Here is a 21,243-nt window from a genome sequence, read left to right on the forward strand (position 1 = left end):
TCTCCCCTCTGCGAGCCCTCCCCCACGAGAACGACAGATGGAGACATGGGATGCCCTGCCCTGATGGCTACCTGAAGCTCTGTCCCGCACAACTTACAGGTGCTTTTCCACAGGAGGCCACACTACTAAGACAGGGAGTTAAAGCAGCTCCACCTACTACACAGAAACGAACACGGGAAGGCTGTCAAATGGAAAAGACAAAGAAACATGGCCCAGATGAAAGAACAGATCAAAACTCCAGAAAAAGAGCTAAACGAAATGGAGATCAGCCATCCAGCAGATGCGGAGTTCAAAACACTGGTGGTCAGGATGCTCAAAGGAACTCACTGGGTGCTTCAATGGCGTAAAAAGACCCAGGTGGAAATGTAGGCTACGTTACATTACAGTGGAGGGGATGAAGCCGATAATCAAATGAGCGATTTGGAGCATAAGGAAGAAAAAAACAATCAGAACAGAAAGAAGAAAAAATAATTAAAAAAAAAACAAGGATAGGCTAAGGAGCCTCTGGGACATCTTCAAACGTACCAACATCCAAATCAAAGGGGTGCCAGGAGGAGAAGAGGAAGAGCAAGAAATCGAAAACTTATTTGAAAAAATAATGAAAGAAAGTTCCCTTAATTTGGCAAAAGAAACAGATATACAAATCCAGGAAGCACAGAGAGTCCCAAACAAGCTGGACCCAGAGAGGACCACACCAAGACACGTCATAATTAAAATGCCAGAAATTAAAGGTAAAGAGAGAACCTCAAAGCCAACAAGAAAAAGGCAGAGAGTGACCTACAAAAGAGTTTCCTTAAGAAGATCAGCTGATTTCTCAAAAGAAACTTGCAGGCTAGAAGGGACTGGCAAGAAATATTCAAAGGCATGAAAAGCAGGGACCTACAACCAAGACTACTCTACCCAGCAAAGCTGTCATTTAGAACGAAAGGGCAGATAAAGAGCTTCCCAGACAAGACAAAGCTAAAAGAGTCTTGTCTGGGAAGCCTTTTCTTAAAGGAGTTCATCATCACTAAGCCATTATGACATGAAATCTACAAAGGGACTTATTTAAGAAAAACCAAATCAAAAGTATGAACATTAAAATGTCAACAAACTCACAACTATCCTATCAACAACTGAATCTAAAAAACAAAGCAAACAACCAGAACGGAAACAGAATTATAGATATGGAGATCATTTGGAGGGAGGGTTACCTGCCGGGAGGGGGAATGGGGAGAATGGGGGGGAAAGGGAGCAGAGATTAAGAAGAACAAGTTGGTAGGTGCAGAATAGGCAGGGGTGTTGAGAACAGTACAGGCAATGGAGTAGCCAAAGAACTTGCATGCACGACCCATGGACATGAACTAAAGGAGGGGGGTTGCTAGAGGGATAGGGGTGCCAGACAAAAGGGGGAAAAGGGGGAAAATTTGGACAACTGTAATAGCATAATCAATAAAATATATTTTAGAACATTAATTTATTCAAACAAACAAAAAAAACTAGCTCACCCATTTCCCTCACTGTCACCCCCACCTATTGCAATGACCAATCTGTTCTCCCCGTCCGTTAGCTCGCTTTTCTCTCTCCGGTTCCACATAAAGGAGGTCACACGGTGTTTGTCTCAGCACCATGCTGTCGGGGTCCATCCACGTTGTGGCAAATGGCAAGGCTTCCTTCTTTTTTATGGCCGAATAGAAAGAAGTTCCGCACACGGACCACATCTTTATTCATCACCTATCAGTGAACATTTTGGTGGTTTCTGTATCTTAGCTACTGTGATTAATGAGGGTGTGCATATCTTTTTGAATTAGTGTTTTTGTTTTCTTCAGATAAATAATCAAAAGTGGGGTTGCTGGGCCATAATGCAGCTCCATCTTTAACTTTGTAAGGAGCCTACACACTGTCCCCATCGTGGTGGCGTCGGTCCGCGTCCCCGGAACGGGGCACGAGGGCTCCTTCGCACTCGCACCTTCAGCGACACCTGTCTCAGGCCTTTTTGACGACGGTCATTCAAACAGGTGTGAGGCGGCACATCTGCATTTCCCTGATGATTAGTGACGCTGAGCATCTTCCCATGTACCTGTTGGCAATCTGTACGTCTTTGGAAAAATGTCTATTCAGATCATCACAAACAAAACTCAGCTAGGTATTATGTCACCAGGAAGGGTTTGAGAAAAAGAAAGGATTGCCATCTTGTATGGGGAGTCACGTGAGGAACAAGCAGAGGAAGCACTGTATTTTATGAAGAGGAAGAAGAAGCTGAAGGGCAGGGCCACAAGCCATTCTGTTGTGAACGTGGGTGGGGCCCTCCCTGGGTGGGGCCCTCCCGGCTCCTCCCACAGGCAGGCCCTCCTGACTCCACTCTAGCCTAGGGTGTCTGTCATAAATTCCGACAAGATCTCCTGTGGGTTTTTTTTTAAGATTTTATTTATTTATTTTTACAGAGGGAAGGCAGGGAGATAGAGAGAGAAACATCAATGTGCGGTTTCTGGGGGCCGAGGCCTGCAACCCAGGCATGTGCTCTGACTGGGAATCGAACCTGCGATGCTTTGGTTTGCAGCCCGTGCTCAATCCACTGAGCTACACCAGCCAGGGCTTCCTGTGTGTTTTTTCAATTGGGTGGTGAAGTTTACTTTTTTTTTTTTTTTGGAGAGGAAGGGAGAGACAATCGATTTGTTCTTCCACTTATTCATGCATTCATTGGTTGATTCTTATATGTGTCGCGACTGAGAATAGAACCTGCAACCTTGGCACATTAGGTTGATGCTCCAACCAACTGAGCTACCCGGCCAGGGATGCTCATTTTTTAACTGGACTGTTTTTATTGTCCTTCTCTATTGGGGAATGGCCCCTTACCAGACATACGATTTGCAACTATTTTCTCCCGTTCAGTAAGTTGTGCTTCATTTTGTTGACGGTTTCCTTTGCTGCACAGCCTTTTCAGTTTGACTTAGTCCCATGTGTTTCCTGTTGCTTTTGCTGTTGGCGTCAGATTCAACAGCCACTGCCAAGGCTGATGTCAAGGAGACTCTCACCTGCGTTTCCTTCTTGTTGTATGGTTTCAGGTCTTAGGTTCAAGTCTTTAGCCCGTCTTGTGTTAGTTTTTGTGCATGGTGTAAGACAAGGGGCCCAGTTTTCACACCACCATTTACTGAAGAGATCACCCTTCCCCCACTGCTTACTTTTGGCTCCTTCCTCACAAATAAGTGACCGTATATACATGCACGGGTTCATTTCCGCGCTCTCTGTCCACTAATCTGTTTTTACACCAACACCACACTTTGTAACACAGTTTGAAATCGAGATGAAATGCCTCCAACTTTGTCCGCCTTTCTTAAGATTGCTTTGGCTATTTGGGGACTTTTGTGGTTTCATACAAATTTTAGGTTTGTTCTATTTTCTTTAAAAAATTGCCATTGGAAATTTAATAGGGATTGCACTGAATCTGCACATTGCTCTGCATGGTGTCAACATTTTAACAATATTAATTCTTCCAATCCATGAGCACAGAATATCTTTTCATTTATTGGTGTCTTCAATTTTTGTCATTAATGTTTTACAGTTTTCAATATACACGTCTTTCACCCTCCAGGTTAAATTTATCTGTATTTTATTTTCTGATGCAACTATAAATGAAATTGTTTTCTTAATTTCTGATAGTTCATTATTAATGTAAAAAAGTAACAGACTTTTGTGTATTGATTTTGTATCCTACAACTTTGCCAAACTTATTAGTTCTAGCAGTTTCTGATGAAGTCTTCAGGGCTTTCTATATATAATACTGCATCACCTGCAAGTAGAGACAGTTTTACTTCTTCCTTTTCAATTGGGAAATCTTTCATTTCTTTTTCTTGCCTAATTGCTCTGGCTAGAACTTCCAACACTGTGCTCAATAAAAGTGGCAAGAGCATCCTTGTCTTGTTCTCGATATTAGAGAAAATGCTTTCAGCTTAGCACCACTGAGTCTCTTGTTAGCTGTGGGCTTCTCATATATGGCCCCTATTACCTTGAGGTTTGTTCCCCATATACCTACTTTGCTGAGACTTTTAAATTATCGATAGATATTGAGTTTTGTCAAACGTTTTTCTCCATCTGTTGAGGTAACCCTATGATTGCACCTTTAATTTTGTATGTGGTGCATCGCACTTTCTGGCAGACGTGCAGTCATCCTCCTGTCTCTGGACAGAGAACCACCCTTTCAACGTGCCGGTGAGTTCAGTTTGCCGATACTTTGTTGAGGGTTTTGGCATCCAGCCCACCAGGGATGCTGGCCTGTAGTTCTCTTTTTTGTGGCATCCTTGCCTGGTGTCGGTGTCAGAGGTAATGGTGGTCTAACAAAACGTGTTTGGAAGAGTTCCCCCTCTTCTGTGTTTAAAGAATAGCTTTACAAGGATTCGTATCAATTCTTGGAATGTCGATAGAATTTGCCGGTGAAGTCATCTGGTCCTGGACTTTTGTTTTCTGGGAGGTTTTTAATTACTGATTCAATCTCCTTCTAGTGATCAGTCTGTTCAGACTTTCCATTTCATCACAATTCACTCTGTTTAAGTTATTGCCAGGTTATTTTCCAAAAAGACGAGAGCAGTTCATGTTACCTTTCTCCCATGTGTTTGCCAGCACAGGGCACCAGCACCTTTTACATTTTTCTGCCAGACCGGCAGGGAAGAGGTAACACCTCACCCCTCTGCTGTCCTGGACTCGGTCCCGAGTGGGGCCGAGGCCCTCCGTGCACGTGCTGGCCGCTCGGGTTGCCCTCCGCGAGCCGCCTCCTCAGACCGTCGTTCACCCTCCCCGTTGGTTCCCGCCTTTCCCACACCAGCGCACGGGAGACTTCTTGTCCGTTAGGGACCTTCACCTGCTCTCCCTCCATGCTGTGCACATTTCGCCCCCAACCCCCTCTGGCTGCTGCCTGTTCACGTTTCTCAAGTAGGGCAGGGGGACAGGCCACCCTGGGGTGGCGTCGCCCCCTGTGCTGCCCTCGCCCAGCCTGCCGTCGCCCTACTGGTTTTGTGCTTTCCCCAAAATGCTTTTCCGTGTTTGTGCTTTGTCTGGGCCTGAGCACCTTCTGGGGTTGCCCTGTTTTCCTCCATCATGCTTCTCCTCGGTGGTCACGGGTAGGGGAATGGGATCTTGTGAACCAGAACTCAAGACCTCGAGCCTCCTGCCAGGGGACGCCCAGCTCTCACCTATCGCGGCTGACCCCCCGGGACTGTGGGCAGACACACGGAAGCAGCCCCAACCCTAGACTGCCGTGTCTCCATCAGAGGCCAGGCGAGGGGCAGGGCCATGCCGGCGAGCTCCTGGCTGCTCCGGGGTCAGGACTGCAGGGGACGTGGTGAGCATGCCCTTGCGCACACAGTGCTCAGGTGGGTGGGTCGGGCTTGGGGGGAGCATTCTGTCTGCGCAGGCTCGCGCTGGTCTTTGTGTACAAACAGAAATTCTGGCGGCCCTGCAGAGCCCAGGCCTGCAGGGCAGGGGAGCCACATCAGGCCTCAGGAACTGAGGGTGCAAAGGACTCCCGAACCATGGGACTGTGTGGTAAGAGTTCGTAAGCCAAAGTATGTACACAGGTATGCGGTATTAAACCTGAGTCCTTAAAAGTTTACCTATGCAAGTTTGCGCCAAGCCCTCTGCTCTCCCGCCCAGCCCCAGCTGGGTCGCCCTGGGAACTGGTGCAGCAGGGCTGCTCTGGGGCCATGACATCCACCCTGGGAAGGACCACGTACCCCCAGGCTGCAGGTAACCCTCCGGCCTGCACCCATGCCACCCACTGGCGGCCTCTCCCCATCCTCAGCCCTTGGTGGCCTCGGATGAGCCCAGCTGGCACCAGTTGCTCCGGCCCTAGGCCACTGGACTGGGCACCACTGAGCAGCCGGGCCTGGCTGTGCCTTGTAACGGCTCGGTCTCTAGGGCTTGGGTGACAATGGGCATGTGTGGGAATGACAGACTAAGGGAGACCAGTTGGTCCTGGGGTCACACTTCCTGGCCTTGTGCTGCGGCCACACTGCTGACCACAGGGGCCCTGATGGGGTGGCGGTCCTCTGCTCAGCGGCTGGAGCCAGGGGGTGTCTCGCCTCCCAGCTCCTGCCCTCGCTCCTAGCCCCTTTCCAGGGCCAAACGCCCTGCTTCCCCGCAGCTGTCTCCAGGACCTGCCCTCCTCTGGCCCTGCTTCCAGGCCCTCCCGGAGCCCTGGAGCCGGGCCCCCCACCCTCTCGTGGAGTGTGCCCTTGTCTGGGGAGGTCTAGAAGCCCAGCGCCCTCCACCCAGGCGGGGCGTGCAGGCAGCCCCCAGAGCCGAGCCCTCAGAGCAGCAGGCCCAGCAGCTCCGGGCCCGGGGAGACGACCGTGCTGAGGGGGACTCACAGGGCGGCGCTGAGAAGAGGGACCGCGGGCCGCCGCAGCAGAGGGTCAGGTTTAATGGTCACTCTACGGGGTATCGTACATGGTTAGAGCCCGCACATCCCCGCCCTCCCTCGGCCAAGGACACAGCCAGGTGCCCCCAGGCCCAGGCTCTGCAAAGGGGGGCCTGCCCCCGAGCCCCAGCTATATACAAGAGCGCCGCCCCACCCACCAGCGGCTCGCCCTCCGCCGCCCGGGAGGCGGGGTCCAGGCCCCCAGTGCGGCCTCAGGGTCTCGCTCGCGGGGCCCAGCCCCGACCGGCCCGCACGGCGCCTTGGCCTTGTCTCCGCCGGGAGGGCGCACTGGGCCGCAGCAGCGCGGGCTGCGGGAGCACGCGGGGCTCCTGCGCCTCGGGCGGCGCGGCGCGGCGGGGCAAGGGGCGCGCGCTCCCGCGGGACCCGTAGGAGGACACCAGCCCGGGGCGCTCCGCTCCGCTCCGCCGGGCGGGCGGAGGGCCGCACGCGAGCCGAGCCGACCGGGCTGGGCGCGGCCCTGTGCTGGTGATGGGTTCGGCAGGGCCGGCGGGTCGCCCGCGCAGGACCGGGACCGGAACCGGGACACGCACGCACTGCACGAGCTCACAAGGGGCGGGAGGAAATGGCACTTATTCTGCGGCCGCGGGGTGCTCCCGCCGGCTGAGGACTCGACCGAGACCCTGAGCGGTGAGGCTGCCCTGAGGGGCCCGGGTCAGGGCCGGCGGGCGCCCCGGGGCCCGAGCGGCGGCCCTGCCCTCACAGGACGTCCTCGAAGTCCAGGAGCTTCGAGTGCTGGCGGCTCTTCCACAGGCGGTACAGCCGGAAGTCGAAGTAGGTCTCGATCATCTGCTTCCCTGAGGGGCGGGCGGGCGGGGCGGGGCGGGGCGGGGCTCAGGATGGAGACGGCCAGGGGGCGTGGTCAGGGCAGAGGGGCGGGGCTAAGGGTGCGGAGGGAGCAGCAGCTGGAGGTTGGGCGGGGCCATAAGGGGCGGGGCCACGGCCTGGGCGGGATTCTCGCTTGGGGCGGAGCTGGGGGAGGGGCGCTGCCTCCAAGGCCCCACCCACCCGGAGGGCTGGGTCTCAGCCTGACCCTCTCACCTTGGGCCGACAGCTCCAGTGGGGACTCAAAGATGACCCTGTACGGGGTCATGAGGGTCCTGAGATTCTGGAACAGCTGAAAGGAGGGAGCGGAGCCATGAGTCCAGGGCAGGGGTGGGAGCTGGAAGGCATGAAGCGAGGAGGGGCAAGAACCCGCACCACCGGCTGGGCTAAGGCAACAAGGGCCTTCTCTGGGAGGCCGAAGGGAGGGGGAGGGGAATCTGGGGAGAAACGCGGTGGGGGTGGGGGGTGATTCTGTCAACTCTTCTCACGGGACGGGGGTCTCCAGAAGCCTGGGTGGGGCCCGCGGGTCCCGCACCTTCTCCCCGTTGGGGTTCCCCAGGATGTAGCAGCCCATGATGTGGACGACGTTCGGCTCCGGGTTCACTTTGCTCATCAAGCGGCTCAGCCGCTTCCAGAAGCTGGTGAGGGAGGGGCACGTCACCGGTGGTCTCCAGCCCAGGCCCCCCGGAGTGAGGAGAGACGGCCCAGGGCCCAGGGCGGGGGGCCTCCTGGTGAGGGGACTGCGGGACACCGCCCCCAGCCCCAGGGCCAGCCCCGCCTGCTCACTGGATCATGTCTTCTTCCTTCTCCACTTTGGCGAAGGTGGCCACCTTGTTCTTGAGCAGGTACAGGTGTCCCGGGCCTCCCTGCAAGAGCCGGTGTCAGCCTGGCAGGCTGCACACACCGGGGGTCCATCGGCAGCCCCCCCAGCACACACACATGCGGGGAGGTGGCACCCCCAGTGCATCCCCCAACCCCACTCCCCAGCGGGGAGGCGCGGGGCCCTACCTGGCAGAATATGAGCATCTTCCAGATCTTGGCGCCCTTGTGGTAGATGTTCAGCTTCTTCTCGATCTCCTCTGGGGAAGGAGGGTGAGCGCTGCCCCCAGGGCTCCCCACAGCCTGCGCACGCCCCAGCCCCCCAAGGACAGTGGGGATGGGGGGCACATACCCAAGATGTCCTCGAAAGTCGCGTGCTCGTGGTCCTGGGACAGACACAGGCCACACCTGAGTCAGGGCTGCGCCCGGGCCACAGCCCCACCGGTCCCTGGGGCACAGGAGGGGCTGGGGGGCACTCACGTAGAGGATGGGGATGATGGAGGGGTCGTCCCTGCGGATGATGGTGGGGATGTACTCAGCCTTGGGCACCTTGGAGGAGATGAGCTGGGGACAACACACAGAGCTGCTCAGGGAGGGTCTGGCCGCCTCAGAGCCGAGGGGCAGCAGGAGCCCCTGTGAGGCGAGCCCCAGACCCCTGCAGTGGAGACACCCCCCAGGCAGCCCACAGGGGAGCCCAGTGAGAAACCGCCCCCCCCGCCCCTCCTGGGCAGCCCCCAGTGGCTGTGTCAATCCCAGCCACAGAGAGTCGGGTTCCCAGCGCCAAAGGACCCCCCCCCATGCCCAGACTGGCTGGAGAAGCCCAGGGGCCAGGCCTCACCATGACCTTGGGCGGCAGGAAGCCCTCCGAGTCGCAGGCCACGGCCTCCAGGCCCTTCTCCGTCTCCCAGTCCAAGTCCTCAAAAGCCTCGCCCAAGGTGCAGTGCGAACTCTGCAGGTCACTGCCTGCGGGGCAGGCGGTCACCTGGGCTGGGGACCACCAGCTGGGGCTCCGGGAGATGGGTGGTGGCCGGAGCTGGAGAGCCAAGCCCTGCAGAGCCCTCCAGGCCAGCGAGGAGCACAGGGTGGTGGAGGGCGCGGGGCCAGACCGGCCGCTGCTGGGAGCCAGAAGCTGCCTGACCGGGAAGGCCAGTGGGCCCCAGAGCAGGGCTGGAGGGACCCCTCTGGGACACAACGAGGAGCTGAGCATCGCAGCCCCTCTGGCCGGGCAGCGAGCAGAGGCCTCCAGGTGACACTGCCCAGCACCACTACAGCATGAGCTCTGCCCGCGAGGTCAGGGGTGCCGGAGCGCCCTAGTTTACTCAGGTGGGTAAACTGAGGCTCAGAGTGCAGAAGCGCAGAAGCTGCCTCAGCAAGGGACCTGCCCTGGGAGCCTAGGGGAGCCTCTGGGAGGTGGGGGGCTGGCCTGTGCGGGACACCTACTGTCTCGGGAGTCGTGGGAAGTGTCGGCTTTCATGGGGGTGGGGTCGCTCCAGGACCGGCTGAAGCTCCGCTCGCGCCGCTCTGCGAACGCTGCAGTGAGAGCACAACCCGCGTTAGTGGCGCGGGGGGTGGGGCCTGAGGGGACAAGAGGGGGGCTGGGCCGACGGCGATGGGGGTGTGGCTCCCGGGCAGACTTTGGGAACACTAGGGGCAGTCTGGGAGCTCCAGGCTGGGGCAACTGGACGACGCCAACACGGGAGGGGGCAGGGGATGGTGGTGGGTGCTGGGGACTATGTGGAGGTGCTGGGTGGGACTAGGAACGGAGATGGGGAGGGCCAGGCCAAGTGCCGGTCCGAGGGGCGGAGCCCGAGGACACTGGCGGGAACGGGGACTGTGGGCGGAGCGGGGGCTGCCAGGGCAGGGCTAGAGATGGAGCCTGCAGTCCCGGGCAGGGCTGGGGGGAGTCGTGCATCGGGGCGCTAGCGGTGTGGGGCGGGGTCTGGGACCTGGGTGCTCTCCCCCGGCACAGCGCGCAGCAAACAAACCCAGCCCGCCAGAAGCAGGCCCCGCCCCGCGCCCCGCCCCCTTACTCTGGGCCTTCACCCTCCGGCTGCCGACCATGCGCAGGTGTTTCCGGAAGTTCCTGGGGAAAAAGGCACCAGGGGCTGCCGAGGGCTGGAGAGGGGGTGGGCAGCGGCCCCCGGCCTCACTGTCCTTGACCGCCCCAGCCAGACACAGCCCCGCGGCCCTGCACTCCCTTCTTTAGCGAGAGATGCTCTCCCAGCGCCCTTGAACTCGTCCACCCGCCCGGCGCCCACCCAGAAGCAAACCCCACCCAGTCCTCTCCTACCGAGACCCTCCCAGGGCTCACCCCTTTGCTGCCTGGCCAAAGGCACAGTGACCAAGCCTTCTCCGGCCACCCCACCGTCTGTCCCTCGGTGACTCAGGGTGCCAGCAGGCCACCACCACTTCACGCCCTCCCAGTCCCTCCTTGGGTCCCGGCCAGCCTCCCCCCTCAGGTGGCCGAGGGCTCCTCCTCCTGCACTCAGCTGGGCAGCGCCGCCGTCTGCACCCGCCCAGGTAGACGTGGGGTCTGCAGGCAATGCCCCCTCCCCAGCACTATGTTCCTGGACCACCTCGGAGGCAGGGCTTCTTGATCCCCAGACTTTGTGCCCTGACAAGGCCCAGTGTCTGAGATGCACAGACAGCTCCTGGACATCTCTCTGAGGTGGGGACCAGGGACGGTAAGCCTGGCCACTGACCCCACAGCTCTGGGCTTCAAGGGCCAGAGGCAACTGCCAACGTGCCCCCAAAACAAAAGCCCGGGGGGGCCCAGGCCACACGGCTCCCCCGGCCCCCGCGTCCCCAGGGCAGGGCCAGGCCAGCGGTCGCCACCACCCTTCCCCCATCCGGGCTGCGGGGGCCGGGGGCCCAGGCCGGGCCAGCACAGACAAGAGACGACCCTGGTGGCGAGTGGCCGGCAGGCCCTACCTCTGGATTACAGACGCGGAATCATTCTCCCGTTTCCGGCGCTTCCTCTCCGCGTAGCCCCTGAACACCCTGGGAAACCGCCGGGAGTCAGCACTGCCCTTGGCCACGGGCAGAGGGACAGACACAAGAGGACAGACGCACGAGCACGGGGACCGGTGGGGCGTCCGGGGCACTGGGCCTGGTGGAGGGGCCCTGGCTGCCTTGCCCTGTCTCGGCCCGGCCCCTGGCAGGCCCACTGCAGCCTCTGCGCCCGCCGGGAGCCAGCACTCCCTCACGGTCTAGGCCCTGGGCCCTGGCCTGCCCAGGCCTGCCGGGGGCGGGAGGGCCGCCCGGGGACAGCCGTGCGCCCTTAGGCTCGAGGTCCCACAGAGTACTTACGAGATGCTGGCGGCGCGGCCGGAAGGGGCAGCGTGAGAGAGAAGACACAGTGAGCCTCCACCCCTCAGCCCCCCGCACTCCCAGTGGTCAGTTCCCTCCTTGTGCTCGGCTCAGAGTCCCTCACGAGTGCCCGGGTGCCAGAGGAGCACTGAACGCTGTGGCCAGCCCCTGAGAGGGCAGAGGACCCTGCAGTCACCACGGCCCCGGCTGCCAGGTGCTGCACCTGCCGGCCCTGGGGCCTGAGGGCACCACTTCCTGTGCTCAGGGCGGCAGCCTGTGCCTTGGGGCTGTCTTCAGTGTGGGGCACACTACAGCCAAGGGTGCTGCCCCCCAGAAGGAACCCCAGAACCGGAGACCCCGATGTGTGTGGCCCATGCGGGTCTCTCCTGGTGCACGGGGGCACCAGCAGGCTGCCCGTCTGGGGCCTGTGTGAGGGCAGAGCTGGGTGACACAGGCCCAGGAGAGCCGCCCCCACTGGTGACCTTGGGCTGCAGCCTCCAGCTCGCCCCACAGACAAGACAGGACAAACAGACAAGAGGAACCGTGAGGGACGGGGGAGGGCGAGGGCTGGCAGAGCAGCTGGCCGTGCCTTCCTTCAGGCCAGCGCCACACCTGGGCACGCAGGCTGCTCAGAAACAGCCAGCCAGGAGGCCCCAGGGCAGAGGCAGGGGCGGGTCCGGGAGGAGGCCCCGCCCGGGCCCCCCGCGAGGCAGGCTGGGACTCACGCTTGCATAGTTGTGGTCGCTGTCTGGAAGCTGAACAGGCTTTCCTTGGGGAACCAGGTGCGGATGGGGGTGTGGCTGCCATCTGGAAGAGACCGAGGGAGCAGTAGCCAGGGTGGCCTGCGGGTCCTCCTGGGGACGGGGGTGCTGGGGCCGAGCCAGTGGGGCCACGAGGTGACATGCGCCCACACATGCCCCAGCCACTGGGGCCCAGAGAGCTCGGTGGCGTGGTGACGCTTTGCTGGTCCTTGCTTGGCTCCCCTTGGGCTGCCCACAGAGAGGACCGCTCCTTTGGGAGCACAGCCTGTTCTCGGGAAGGGTCAGTCTCCCTTTGGGAGGGAGGGCCCAGCAGGGACAATGGCTGACACCCCTCCTAGGGGCTCCAGGGCCTTCTCCGCTGCGAGAATGCTCTGGAGTAAGCTCAGCCAGACCTGCCCTTCCCCGAACCTTTCCAGGAGGGTTAGGGGAAGGCCTTCGGGGAGCACGGAGACCCTACAACTCCTAGAGGAGGATGGAGGAGGGAGAGGGTTGAATCGGCTCACCTCTCTCACCCGGACCCCCACCCAAGCCCTTGCCTGTATCGCTTAGAGGAGCAGGAGGTTGTGGACGGGAACTGCCCACACCCCAGGCCTGCACCCTGACACCTAGGCCGACCTCGGACTCGGAAGCCCAGCAGGTGTCCTCGGGGGATGCGGCAGCTCAGCTGATTAGAACCCTGCTCTTCAGCAAGTGACCTCAGAGCCAGGGGCACAGGGCTGCCTGACCGCCCCAGGGAGGCCTTTGCAAGACACGGCAGGCCTCTGGGTCCCCAGCCCCCACACAACCAGACAATCCTAGGGAGAGGCCCACTGGCTGGCCAGGCCCCAAACAGCTGTGTGTGCCCTGAGGTAAGCGGAGCTCTGCTTGGTGGGCCTGGGGCAGGGGTTGGGCCCCAGGACTACCCAGAGGCAGCCCAGCCTTCCAACTAAGCCACATTTTCTGCCTGCTCAATTCTCAAGAGCCTCCAAGGCCCCCTCTTCCAGGAAGCCCTCTTTGACTGACTTGGTACTCGCACGGCCAAAGCCAACCGTGGGGCATGGGACAGGACAGCAGGACCCAACCTGCACGCTGTGACCTGGACACCCTCCACCTGTCCAGGCTTCATGGTGGCTGCTGCCGGCAGACGCCGGCACCAGCACTCCGCCTGTCCTCCCCACCCCGCCACATGCCCCTCACCAGACACGCGGTCCACGCTGTACATCCTCTCCAGCTTCTTGCGGCGGCCGCCGGTCGGGGGCAGCGAAGGCTGGTCCAGCGCGAAGGCCCGAGGGGAGGGGCCCGGGCCGAGCTGGGCGCACCCTGGGCACTCCTTGGAGCCCTGGCGGCTGCCGGCCCAGCTCTGGCAGGGCGTGCTGACGTCCTCGCAGCTGCCGCCGGGGCTGGCACGCAGAGGCTGGCCGTGGCGGTGGGGGTGCTGCTCCCGGCCGCGCCGCCCCTTCACCACGCCCAGCTCGATGGCCTCGGCCTCGGGGCTGGGCAGCAGGGCCGGCTCCCCCGAGATGGTGTACACGCGCGACTGGGGGCCCTCCCCGGCCGGCCGCCCCAGGACCGCCTCCTCGGAGAGGCTGCCCTCGCAGCGGCCGTCGGAGAGGACGGAGAGGCGGCGCTTGTTCTGGGGGGGTGGCGGCATCTCCGGGGACCCGTCGTGGCCAGAATAGGCGTCCGCCAGCAGGTGGTCTGGGGAAGAGGCCGGAGGTGAGCCTGCGGCCCGAAGGCCCTGCCCTCCCACTTTCCCGGTGCTCGGAGCGCAGGAAAGACCCGGCGGGTGCCCGGCCCAGCGTGGGGCCTGGGGCTGTCCCCGGCCCTGCTGACCCAACTCTCGTCCCTGCGCCTTCAGAACCTGTGTCCCTGAGCTCCTCCCAGAGGCTCCCCCTGCCTCCTTTCTGGGCCCCGAGCCCCTCCTTGTGTGCGTGGGTGGTGGGGGGCAGGAAGGAGCAGACCCCCTCCTAGCCTGCCACCGTGCTCCTGTGCCCAATGCCAACGTCTCCCCTCCCCCCGACCAGCTGGCCCCCAGAGACAGTGGTGCCAACCCTGGGGGGTGCCAGGAGGCCTGTTGCCATGCCAACGGCCCAGGCTGGGTGGGTGCCATGGTGATGGGTGACTGGAGCTCCTGCTGGGGCTCTGGGCCAGGCCAGGCAGGGGGACGAGGAAGCTGGCCGGCAAGGCAGCTGCTGGGCTCACCCCCACAGCGCCCAGGGCGCGCCAGCCGGCCTGGAGCAGGGGCAGGGGCAGCGGCCCAGCCCGAAGGATGGGGGCTGTGGACGGACCCCACCGCGGCAATGCCTCCCGAGCCCCTACCTGCACCGTTCCGGTTCTCAGGGTGACTCTGGGACAGGTACTCGCCAAAAGCTCGGGCGGCTCTGAAGGGCGGACAGCGGGGCGCCGTCAGTGCACAGTACCCCCCAACACCCCCCCACCTCGCCTCGCCCGCACAGGAGCGTGGGTCCCCACCCAGGCCCCAGCCCCGGCGAGGGAGGGGTCAGGGTCCCCCAGGGCAGGCACTCCCACCCAACGCAAAGAGCCTGGGGCAGGCGGGTCGTGGATACCCGGACCCTGGGGTCCCACTGCCCTGTGGCTACACCTGCAGAGCGGCCCTGGCCAGGTCCTGGGGGGCACCTGTCACCCCGCACACGCGGGGGTGAGGTCTCCGGGAGGGCGCCCGCGGGGGCGGGGTGGGGGCGGGGAGCCGGCGCAGCCGGAGCGCTCACCGCACTTTGGCCGCCACAGAGGACATGGCCTCGCTCCTCAGCGCCCTCCTCCGGGAGGCGGCGGCGCCCATGGTTGAGGCGGCGGCACATCCCCGGCCTCAGAGCGCGCCCCGCGCCCGCCGCCTCCGCCGGGGCAGCCGCGCGGCGCAGGGGCTCCGGCCGGGCACCCGCATGGCCGCGCCGGGCCCTCCACGTCCCGCACCCGGCACCGCGGCCAGGACCCGGGAGCCGCTCCGCCCACCGCTACGTCAGGGGCGGGGCGTTTTCCATGACGTCAGTGAGCGCGGGGCTCTGGTCCCCTGAGCGTCAGGACCTCGGTGGCAGCTCCCCCAACACCCCGGGGTATGGCGGGGCCGGGCGGCGGCGGCGGCGGCGCGGCCTCCCGGGCGCTCAGGGACCTGGAGGCAGGCAGTCCCGTCTCCGCGCGGTCCCAGGCCCGGGGTCAGGGTCTCCCTGCCCCGCGCAGACTCCTATCCCCCGCTTGGGGACTGGCAGCAACGGTGGGGTCCAAAGTCTCTGGGCCAGCAGTTCTCCCTCTTTTTGTACAAAAGCTCCCCCAACGCCGGCACTATTTAAAGACGGGGGACAGCAAGTGTGGGCGTCCCACATCTTGGGAGCATCTGTGTGTCCCAGTGACAGATCTCAGAGGCTCATCCTTGGCTTGGGGGACCCCAGCTCACCCCAGACATCAGGCGCCCTCCCTGCTTTGCCCGGAGCTTGTTGCCCAGGGTTCTCAAGTCCCAGCAGTGGGGTGTCTGGGGCCCCACAGTCCCCACATGGCGCGCTCCCAGGAGGGCAGGCAAGGCCACGCCCACCCGGGGCCCCAGGCATGCGGCCCTTCTCCTCCGGGCCAGCGTGGGGCCAGCGCCTCTCTGGCTCCAGTCAGGCACTTCTTGGCGTCGCCCTTTGCCACAAGGACCTCAGCACAGGCAGGACACCCCACACAATCACGTCTGCCTTTATTGACACGCTCGGCGGAAGCATCTGGGCTCCGATGTCTCTCAGAGGCCCTGGGGCTTGCTGGGCTGGCAGCCCCCAGGGCCACCGTGTGCGCAGGAGCGCCAGTGCAGGGAGGCCGCCACACCCGTGCAGCCCCGCGCCCCGGCCGGGTCCCCTGCCCCGGGAGCCGTGGGGTCCGACACAGGCCCACAGGTGTACGGGCCTCAGCGGGCCTCCGAGGGGGCCTCTACCCCTCCGGGTCAGGGCGCCCGGGGGCCGAGGCGTCCTGGGGCGGCCTAGGGGAATCCAGATGGGCGTGCTGGTGGCGAAGCGAGGGTTCGTCCTCCTGGAAGCAGACCGCACCGTCAAGGTGGGGACGAGCTGGAGGACCGGCCCCGGGCGGGGGACCCCCAGAGCCAGTGGGTGCAGGCGGCTCACCGAGTCAGAGCCCGCGTCCGCAGGGGCACTCTGGAAGTCCGCATAGGCCTCCTCCGGGGAGCCGTCCGGCAGCCCCTCCTCGCACTCGGTCAGGGAGTCGGACTCGTCTGGGCAGAAGGGGCTTTGTCGGTCCCTCCCCAGGGCAGGAGTCGTCCTGCACGGGCAGACAGGTCCCCACCCCCAGCCACCAGGTCCCGGGGGCCTGCTGCGTGTGCCGAGGGCCCGGGACACTGCCGCCAGCACCCTCGGCTGTGTGGGCACGGGTCCCGAGCGGCCGACTCACCGTCCACCACGGCCACCTTGGCGGGCTCAATGCGCGACACGATCTCCGCGAGGTCGGTGAAGGAGGCATTGGGGCAGGTGAGGACCTGCAGGGGGCGGCCGGAGGACACATCCAGCCCAAGCCACTGCTCCCCGCACCCCTGCCGCAGCCCCTCCGTGGCCCCTGTGGCCCTAGCTTGCTGAGGATCCCCAGCCCCCAGAGTAGGGGCAGGGATTGGAAAGACAGGCGGAGTCTTGAGCAGACCCCCACGGAGACCACCATCCTGTAGGGAGGATTGGAGAGGGACCCGGAGGCTGGGAGGCAGCCCCCAGAGCTGCTGCCTGCCTTTGACTCGGTCTTCTTGCCCAGGAGGCCCTTCGGAGGGGCTGCAGGGAGCAGGGCGCCTGCTCGGGTGGCGCGGAGGAGGGCAGGGCACAGGAGGGGACCAGGAGAGGGGCGCCCACGGGGCACTCACATCGCCTGCCTTCATCTTGCTCGTGCCCTGCCGGTCCTGCAGCATCTTCTCCAGCACGCCGCCGCGCGCCCAGATGCCGAACACCGTGCGCCCGTGCTGGTACCCCACCTCCTGCACACAGAGGGGACCGGGGCGGGTGCTGGGCCCACTTCCCGTGCTCAGAGGGCAGGGGTCGGGAAGAGACAGCAGACACCGCACCGCACTGGCCCTCATGCCCCGCCCCCACTCACGCAAATCTCGGTGAACTTGCCGAAGTCCAGGGTGCCGTAGCTGTCGATGGGCGGGCGCAGGTACTCACAGTAGTCGCTGCTCCGCACCGACTCCAGCTGCCGCACGCAGCACACGTAGGCCAGGCGCGACTGGATCTCCGCCATGTTCAACACCTGCCGCGGCACAGCTGCCTGCGTCTCACGCCCTGGGTCGCGTCGCCCCGCCCCGCCCCAAGGGAGATGTAGCTCCGCCCCAGCCCTCCCCCAGAGCCGGGCCCGGCGAGCAGGAGCTGTGGGGAGGCTGCGAGGAGTGGAGGCAGGCCCGCCAAACCCAGGCTGCGCCCCCACCTTGACTTTGGTGGCCAAGGGGTTCCAGCGCTTCCACAGCAGCCACCACCCAGACAGCGCGTCACCGTAGTTGGTGAGGTCCGTCTCGTCCCGGCTGCCCACGTCGATGGCTATCACCACCTTTGCCCCCATTGACCTGGCCACGTCCGCTGGGAAAGAGGCAGCCCTGTCACCACTGGGACAGCCACGCGGTGCCCCAGGTGGGAACAGAACCTGCCCGACAGACCCTGAGGCCAGCGCAGTGCTCGGCACTGTCCAACAGGTGACAGGTGTGCCCAAGAGGGGGCCCCCCCCACCGCACGCCCGACGCCTGCGGGCTGTTAGTTCCCACTGTGGTCGCAGACAGGAGGGAGCTGCTCCCTGCCTCTCCTTGGCCCTGGCTCTGAGCGCCGCCGAGCTGACAAACGAGCCATATGCTGGACTCCCGGCGCCCCGGTGTGCGCGTGCGCGCGCGCTCTCCGCTCCGCGCCAGCCTGCAATTTCCCTTGGCACACGCCGAAGGAAACGTGCGCCAGCGCTGCGGGAGCGGAGGCGGAGGCGGCAGTACCTGGGAGGTTGTTGATGTAGCCCCCATCCATCAGCAGGTGTCCGTCCTTGGGGTCGCAGAGGGGGGGCATGTAGCCCGACAGGGACATGCTGGCCCGCACATACCTCCACAGGGAGCCTGGGAGGGTCCAAAGGGCGGGGAGGCTGCCGCACGTGCCCAGGCCAGGAGGAGCCTCCCTGGCCTCTCGCTCCTGCCCTGCGCCCCCGGCTCACGCCCGGCCTGCGAGGGGTCCGGGCCTACATGTCCCGTCTCTGGCCAGAGCACTGGGCCCGGCCACACCCAGACGTCATCCTCCCCAAAGCCCGAGAAAGCCAGGCGCACCCCAGGGCGCCTCCACGTGCCAATGCCGGGCGCCAACACCAGGTGCCAAGCCTTCAGCCAGCCCCGCCCCCCGCCCCACAGCTGCAGACACACTCCAGCAGCTCCAGAAACACCGCCGGGACCAGGCCTCGGTGCCACTTGCAGCGCAGCGCCCCCCTCAGGCCCACTGTGGTCTCGCCCACAGCCAGCACCAACCAGCTACCCCCATGACCTGAGTGCGCCCTTCGCTCACTCTCCACCCCGTTCACACGTCACCTCCTCCTCCCAGAGTCTTTCCTTTTGGCCTTCCGGGGGCCTCTGGGCTCCTGGCTGTCTCCCCAACACCCTGCCCGTCGTGGGCACCACACAGCATCTCTGTGCTCGGACCCCCGCACTCACGGAGCCCCCGGGCTCTCCTCTGCCCCGGGAGGGGCCCCGCGCAGGAGCCCCCGCCGGGGGCAGGCGCTCACCGTCCGTGTGGACCCGCATGGCCGAGGCCGAGATGTCGGTGGTGATGGTGAAGTAGGGGAGCCACAGGTCCTGCGGGGGAGGGGGGCTCAGCGGGGTCTCCTGGCCGCCGGGCTGGGCTGAGGGGCGAGGCGAGGGGACAGGAGGGGCCTGAGCGGGGAGCACAGGCCAGCGCAGCACCTCGATCTGCCGGTCCTTGAAGACGCTGCAGATGCTGCTGTTGAAGCCGGCGCCCGAGAACATGGAGGTGATGGGGTAGGTCAGGTCCAGCACGGTCTTCACCATCGATGTCATGTCCTGAGTGGGGGGCACAGCGAAGCCCACCTGGTGACTCAGGTGGCAGGTGGTCCTCCGGGACCCGGCAAGAGCCTGCCTCCCGCAGGGCGCAGGGACACGGGCACCTGCGCATCCTTCCCTAAACAGAACAAGGGTGTCGGGAAGCACCCTTGGGGGTGGGGTCTCTGGGGGAGGGAACACCGGGGTGTGAGCAGCATGCCTGGAGGTCCCAAGGGGGCGTCGCTGACCCCTGGGGTGGATGGGGTACGGTCAGTGAGCAGCGGGAGCTCCTGCCTCGGCCTCCGTCCCGGGGCAAGCTCCCGCCCGTCCCCAGGTGCCCACAGTGGGAGGTGTGCAGACCTCGTCAGGGGCACACGTGCTCCTGGGGACAGGGACCCAGGACGGCGTGGGCCCTGCCCAGAGTCTTCCACAGTCAGCCCGGCCCTGTGCCGGAGGGCCCAGAGACAAGCCCTGTGGCCCCCACGACCACCCACCCCCGAGGCGTGGCGGGGGACACAGGCCGTGAGGCCCCCTCGGGACAGCGAGGCCCAAAGCTCCCTGGTGGTTCCCACATCTGCACCAGACAGGCAGGGGCGGGTGGGAAGAGGCCTGGGACAGACCCTCCCTGGGGCTGAGCCGCACAGTGCCCCCTGTGGCTGCTGTTCTTGGAGGCTGACCCTCGTGACTTGGCTGGCTGGGCCCCGGGCCCCTCCATGGAGCAGCCACTGAGGGCCGCAGGCTCAGGAAAGGGGGGGTCCCTGTGACAGCACCCTCAGAGCGCCTGTGCGGGGGACTGCCGGCCTCCCGTTCTTTCAAAGGGGAATGCGAATAGCTTTGATCCCACTTATGGTTTTGGCCTGAAAACAGGCAGAGCCAGAGTGAGGCAGGCAGTGGCCTAGCCCCTCCCGTGCTGCGCCCCTCTGCTCCAGCCAGGCCTCAGCCCCTGGACTTGCTGGCCGCCTTCATCGATCATGGGGCCAGGTGCAGACGACATTTTCTGTGTCCCTGGTGCCCTGGCATTTGGGGTCTTACAGACTGGGGTGGGGAGGGACTGCGCCCCAGGGCTGCCTAGTTGTTAGAGAGGGCGCAGGGCTTGCCCTAGGGGCATCTTTCTCGCAAACTGACGGATGCGCAGCCCCCCACCCCTTAACCAAATCTCACAGCAGGCCACCATTCCCCAGCCCAACTGACCCCAGTCCAGGGACCAGACAACTGGGCACAGCCCCCGTGTCCCCAGCCCACTGGAGGTGCTGATCGTAAACTGCTGAGCCTGCCATTCCCACAGACACGCCAGGAAGGGCTCTTCCCCGCCTCCTGGGGGGCACTGGTGCTCCCCAGTGGCCCTGTGGGGTGGGCCGTGCCTCTCATTTCCAGGGGAACCGTGGGTGACGTGTACCTCTCCATGCTGCCCTCACGTACCTTTATAAACTGAGACTAGGCACCAACCAGGGCCAGCCCCCCAAACACTGAAGTGGCCACAGCCCCTATGCACCCCTCCCCACTGCAAGCCCCGCCCTGAGCCTGGAGCCCAGCTGAGCCGCACGCAGGGCCAGTGGCCCCAGTGCCCTCCTACCCCACTGCCCTGAGCCCTAGGAGAGCGGAGGCCCCTACCTCAGCCCACTGCTTGGCCCGGATCCGAATCTGGCTGTAGTTTCGCTCCTCCGCGTACAGGGCGCCCATGAAGGCCCCGATGGACGTCCCTCCGACCATGTCCACGGGGATGCCGCACTCCGCCAGGGCTCGGATGATGCCGACCTGGGCGCAGCCTCTGTGCCGCCCGGGGGCGGAGGGCAGGCAGTGAGCGCTGCCACCAGGCCCGGCGCCACTGTGCCCCACAGGCCGGCCCGGCCCGGCCCGGCCCCGCCCACTCCTCGGAGATGCCCAGCTCCTTCCTGCCCAGACGACGCACAGCGGGACCGCTGACATGCGTGCGCCCCGTGCCACCCTGGCGCCCGCGAGGCCCGCCAGCTCCGGGCCCTGTGCAGCTCAGCCGGCTCGGGGCAGACACGGAAGGGGCGGGGGACAGAGTCCAGGCCCACCCGAAAGGGGGTTCGGAGGTCAGCGTGAAGGGCACACAGAGGAGCCCCCAGAGGGGTGGGAAAGCCAGAGACCGACGAGCGTGGTCGCCCCGAGCCGCCAGCGACTCTTCC

General features: G+C 63.7%; 2 protein-coding genes across 7 annotated transcripts in view; both read right to left on the reverse strand.

Moving 5' to 3' along the window:
• Positions 1-6,388: 6,388 nt before the first annotated feature.
• NSMF (NMDA receptor synaptonuclear signaling and neuronal migration factor) lies at positions 6,389-15,063 on the reverse strand. Of its 5 annotated transcripts, none has more exons than XM_045846140.1 (16): positions 14,832-15,063; positions 14,422-14,483; positions 13,300-13,800; positions 12,088-12,169; positions 11,363-11,368; positions 10,985-11,053; positions 10,084-10,136; positions 9,494-9,583; positions 8,892-9,016; positions 8,534-8,617; positions 8,406-8,439; positions 8,243-8,313; positions 8,021-8,100; positions 7,770-7,872; positions 7,451-7,526; positions 6,389-7,206 (listed from the first exon to the last, which is right to left on the reverse strand). In XM_045846140.1, the coding sequence occupies exons 1-16, from the start codon at positions 14,900-14,902 to the stop codon at positions 7,109-7,111; spliced, it is 1,605 nt and encodes a 534-aa protein (XP_045702096.1). In that variant the 5' UTR covers positions 14,903-15,063; the 3' UTR covers positions 6,389-7,108. The 5 variants fall into 5 exon arrangements, with proteins under 5 accessions (XP_045702096.1, XP_045702097.1, XP_045702099.1 ...); XM_045846141.1 differs by having other exon boundaries at positions 8,892-9,012; positions 9,490-9,583; XM_045846143.1 differs by lacking the exon at positions 10,985-11,053.
• A 710-nt stretch (positions 15,064-15,773) lies between these two features.
• Positions 15,774-21,243, reverse strand: part of PNPLA7 (patatin like phospholipase domain containing 7) — a 36,496-nt gene continuing 31,026 nt past the window's right edge. For both annotated transcript variants that reach the window (XM_045846139.1, XM_045846138.1), the window contains exons 26-35: positions 20,705-20,861; positions 18,998-19,114; positions 18,820-18,889; positions 18,050-18,166; positions 17,503-17,651; positions 17,176-17,328; positions 16,946-17,056; positions 16,492-16,576; positions 16,209-16,315; positions 15,774-16,116 (exon numbers count right to left, since the gene is read on the reverse strand). In XM_045846139.1, the coding sequence (XP_045702095.1) occupies positions 16,018-16,116; positions 16,209-16,315; positions 16,492-16,576; positions 16,946-17,056; positions 17,176-17,328; positions 17,503-17,651; positions 18,050-18,166; positions 18,820-18,889; positions 18,998-19,114; positions 20,705-20,861 (1,165 nt within the window). In that variant the 3' untranslated portion in view covers positions 15,774-16,017. The remainder of the gene's footprint in view (positions 16,117-16,208; positions 16,316-16,491; positions 16,577-16,945; positions 17,057-17,175; positions 17,329-17,502; positions 17,652-18,049; positions 18,167-18,819; positions 18,890-18,997; positions 19,115-20,704; positions 20,862-21,243) is intronic.

The sequence above is a fragment of the Phyllostomus hastatus genome, unplaced genomic scaffold, assembly GCF_019186645.2.
Source record: "Phyllostomus hastatus isolate PE091 unplaced genomic scaffold, TTU_PhHast_1.1 phas_contig_495, whole genome shotgun sequence".
NCBI lineage: Eukaryota > Metazoa > Chordata > Mammalia > Chiroptera > Phyllostomidae > Phyllostomus > Phyllostomus hastatus.

Bases quoted from the DNA above. Each gene is read 5' to 3' on its own strand.
- NSMF (XM_045846140.1), bottom strand. From the start codon at position 14,902: ATGGGCGCCGCCGCCTCCCGGAGGAGGGCGCTGAGGAGCGAGGCCATG. The intron at 13,801-14,421 runs GTAGGGGCTCGG...CCTCTTCCCCAG, and splicing joins TGAGAACCGGAACGGTGCAG to ACCACCTGCTGGCGGACGCC. The intron at 8,314-8,405 runs GTATGTGCCCCC...CTCCTTCCCCAG, and splicing joins GACTTTCGAGGACATCTTGG to AGGAGATCGAGAAGAAGCTG.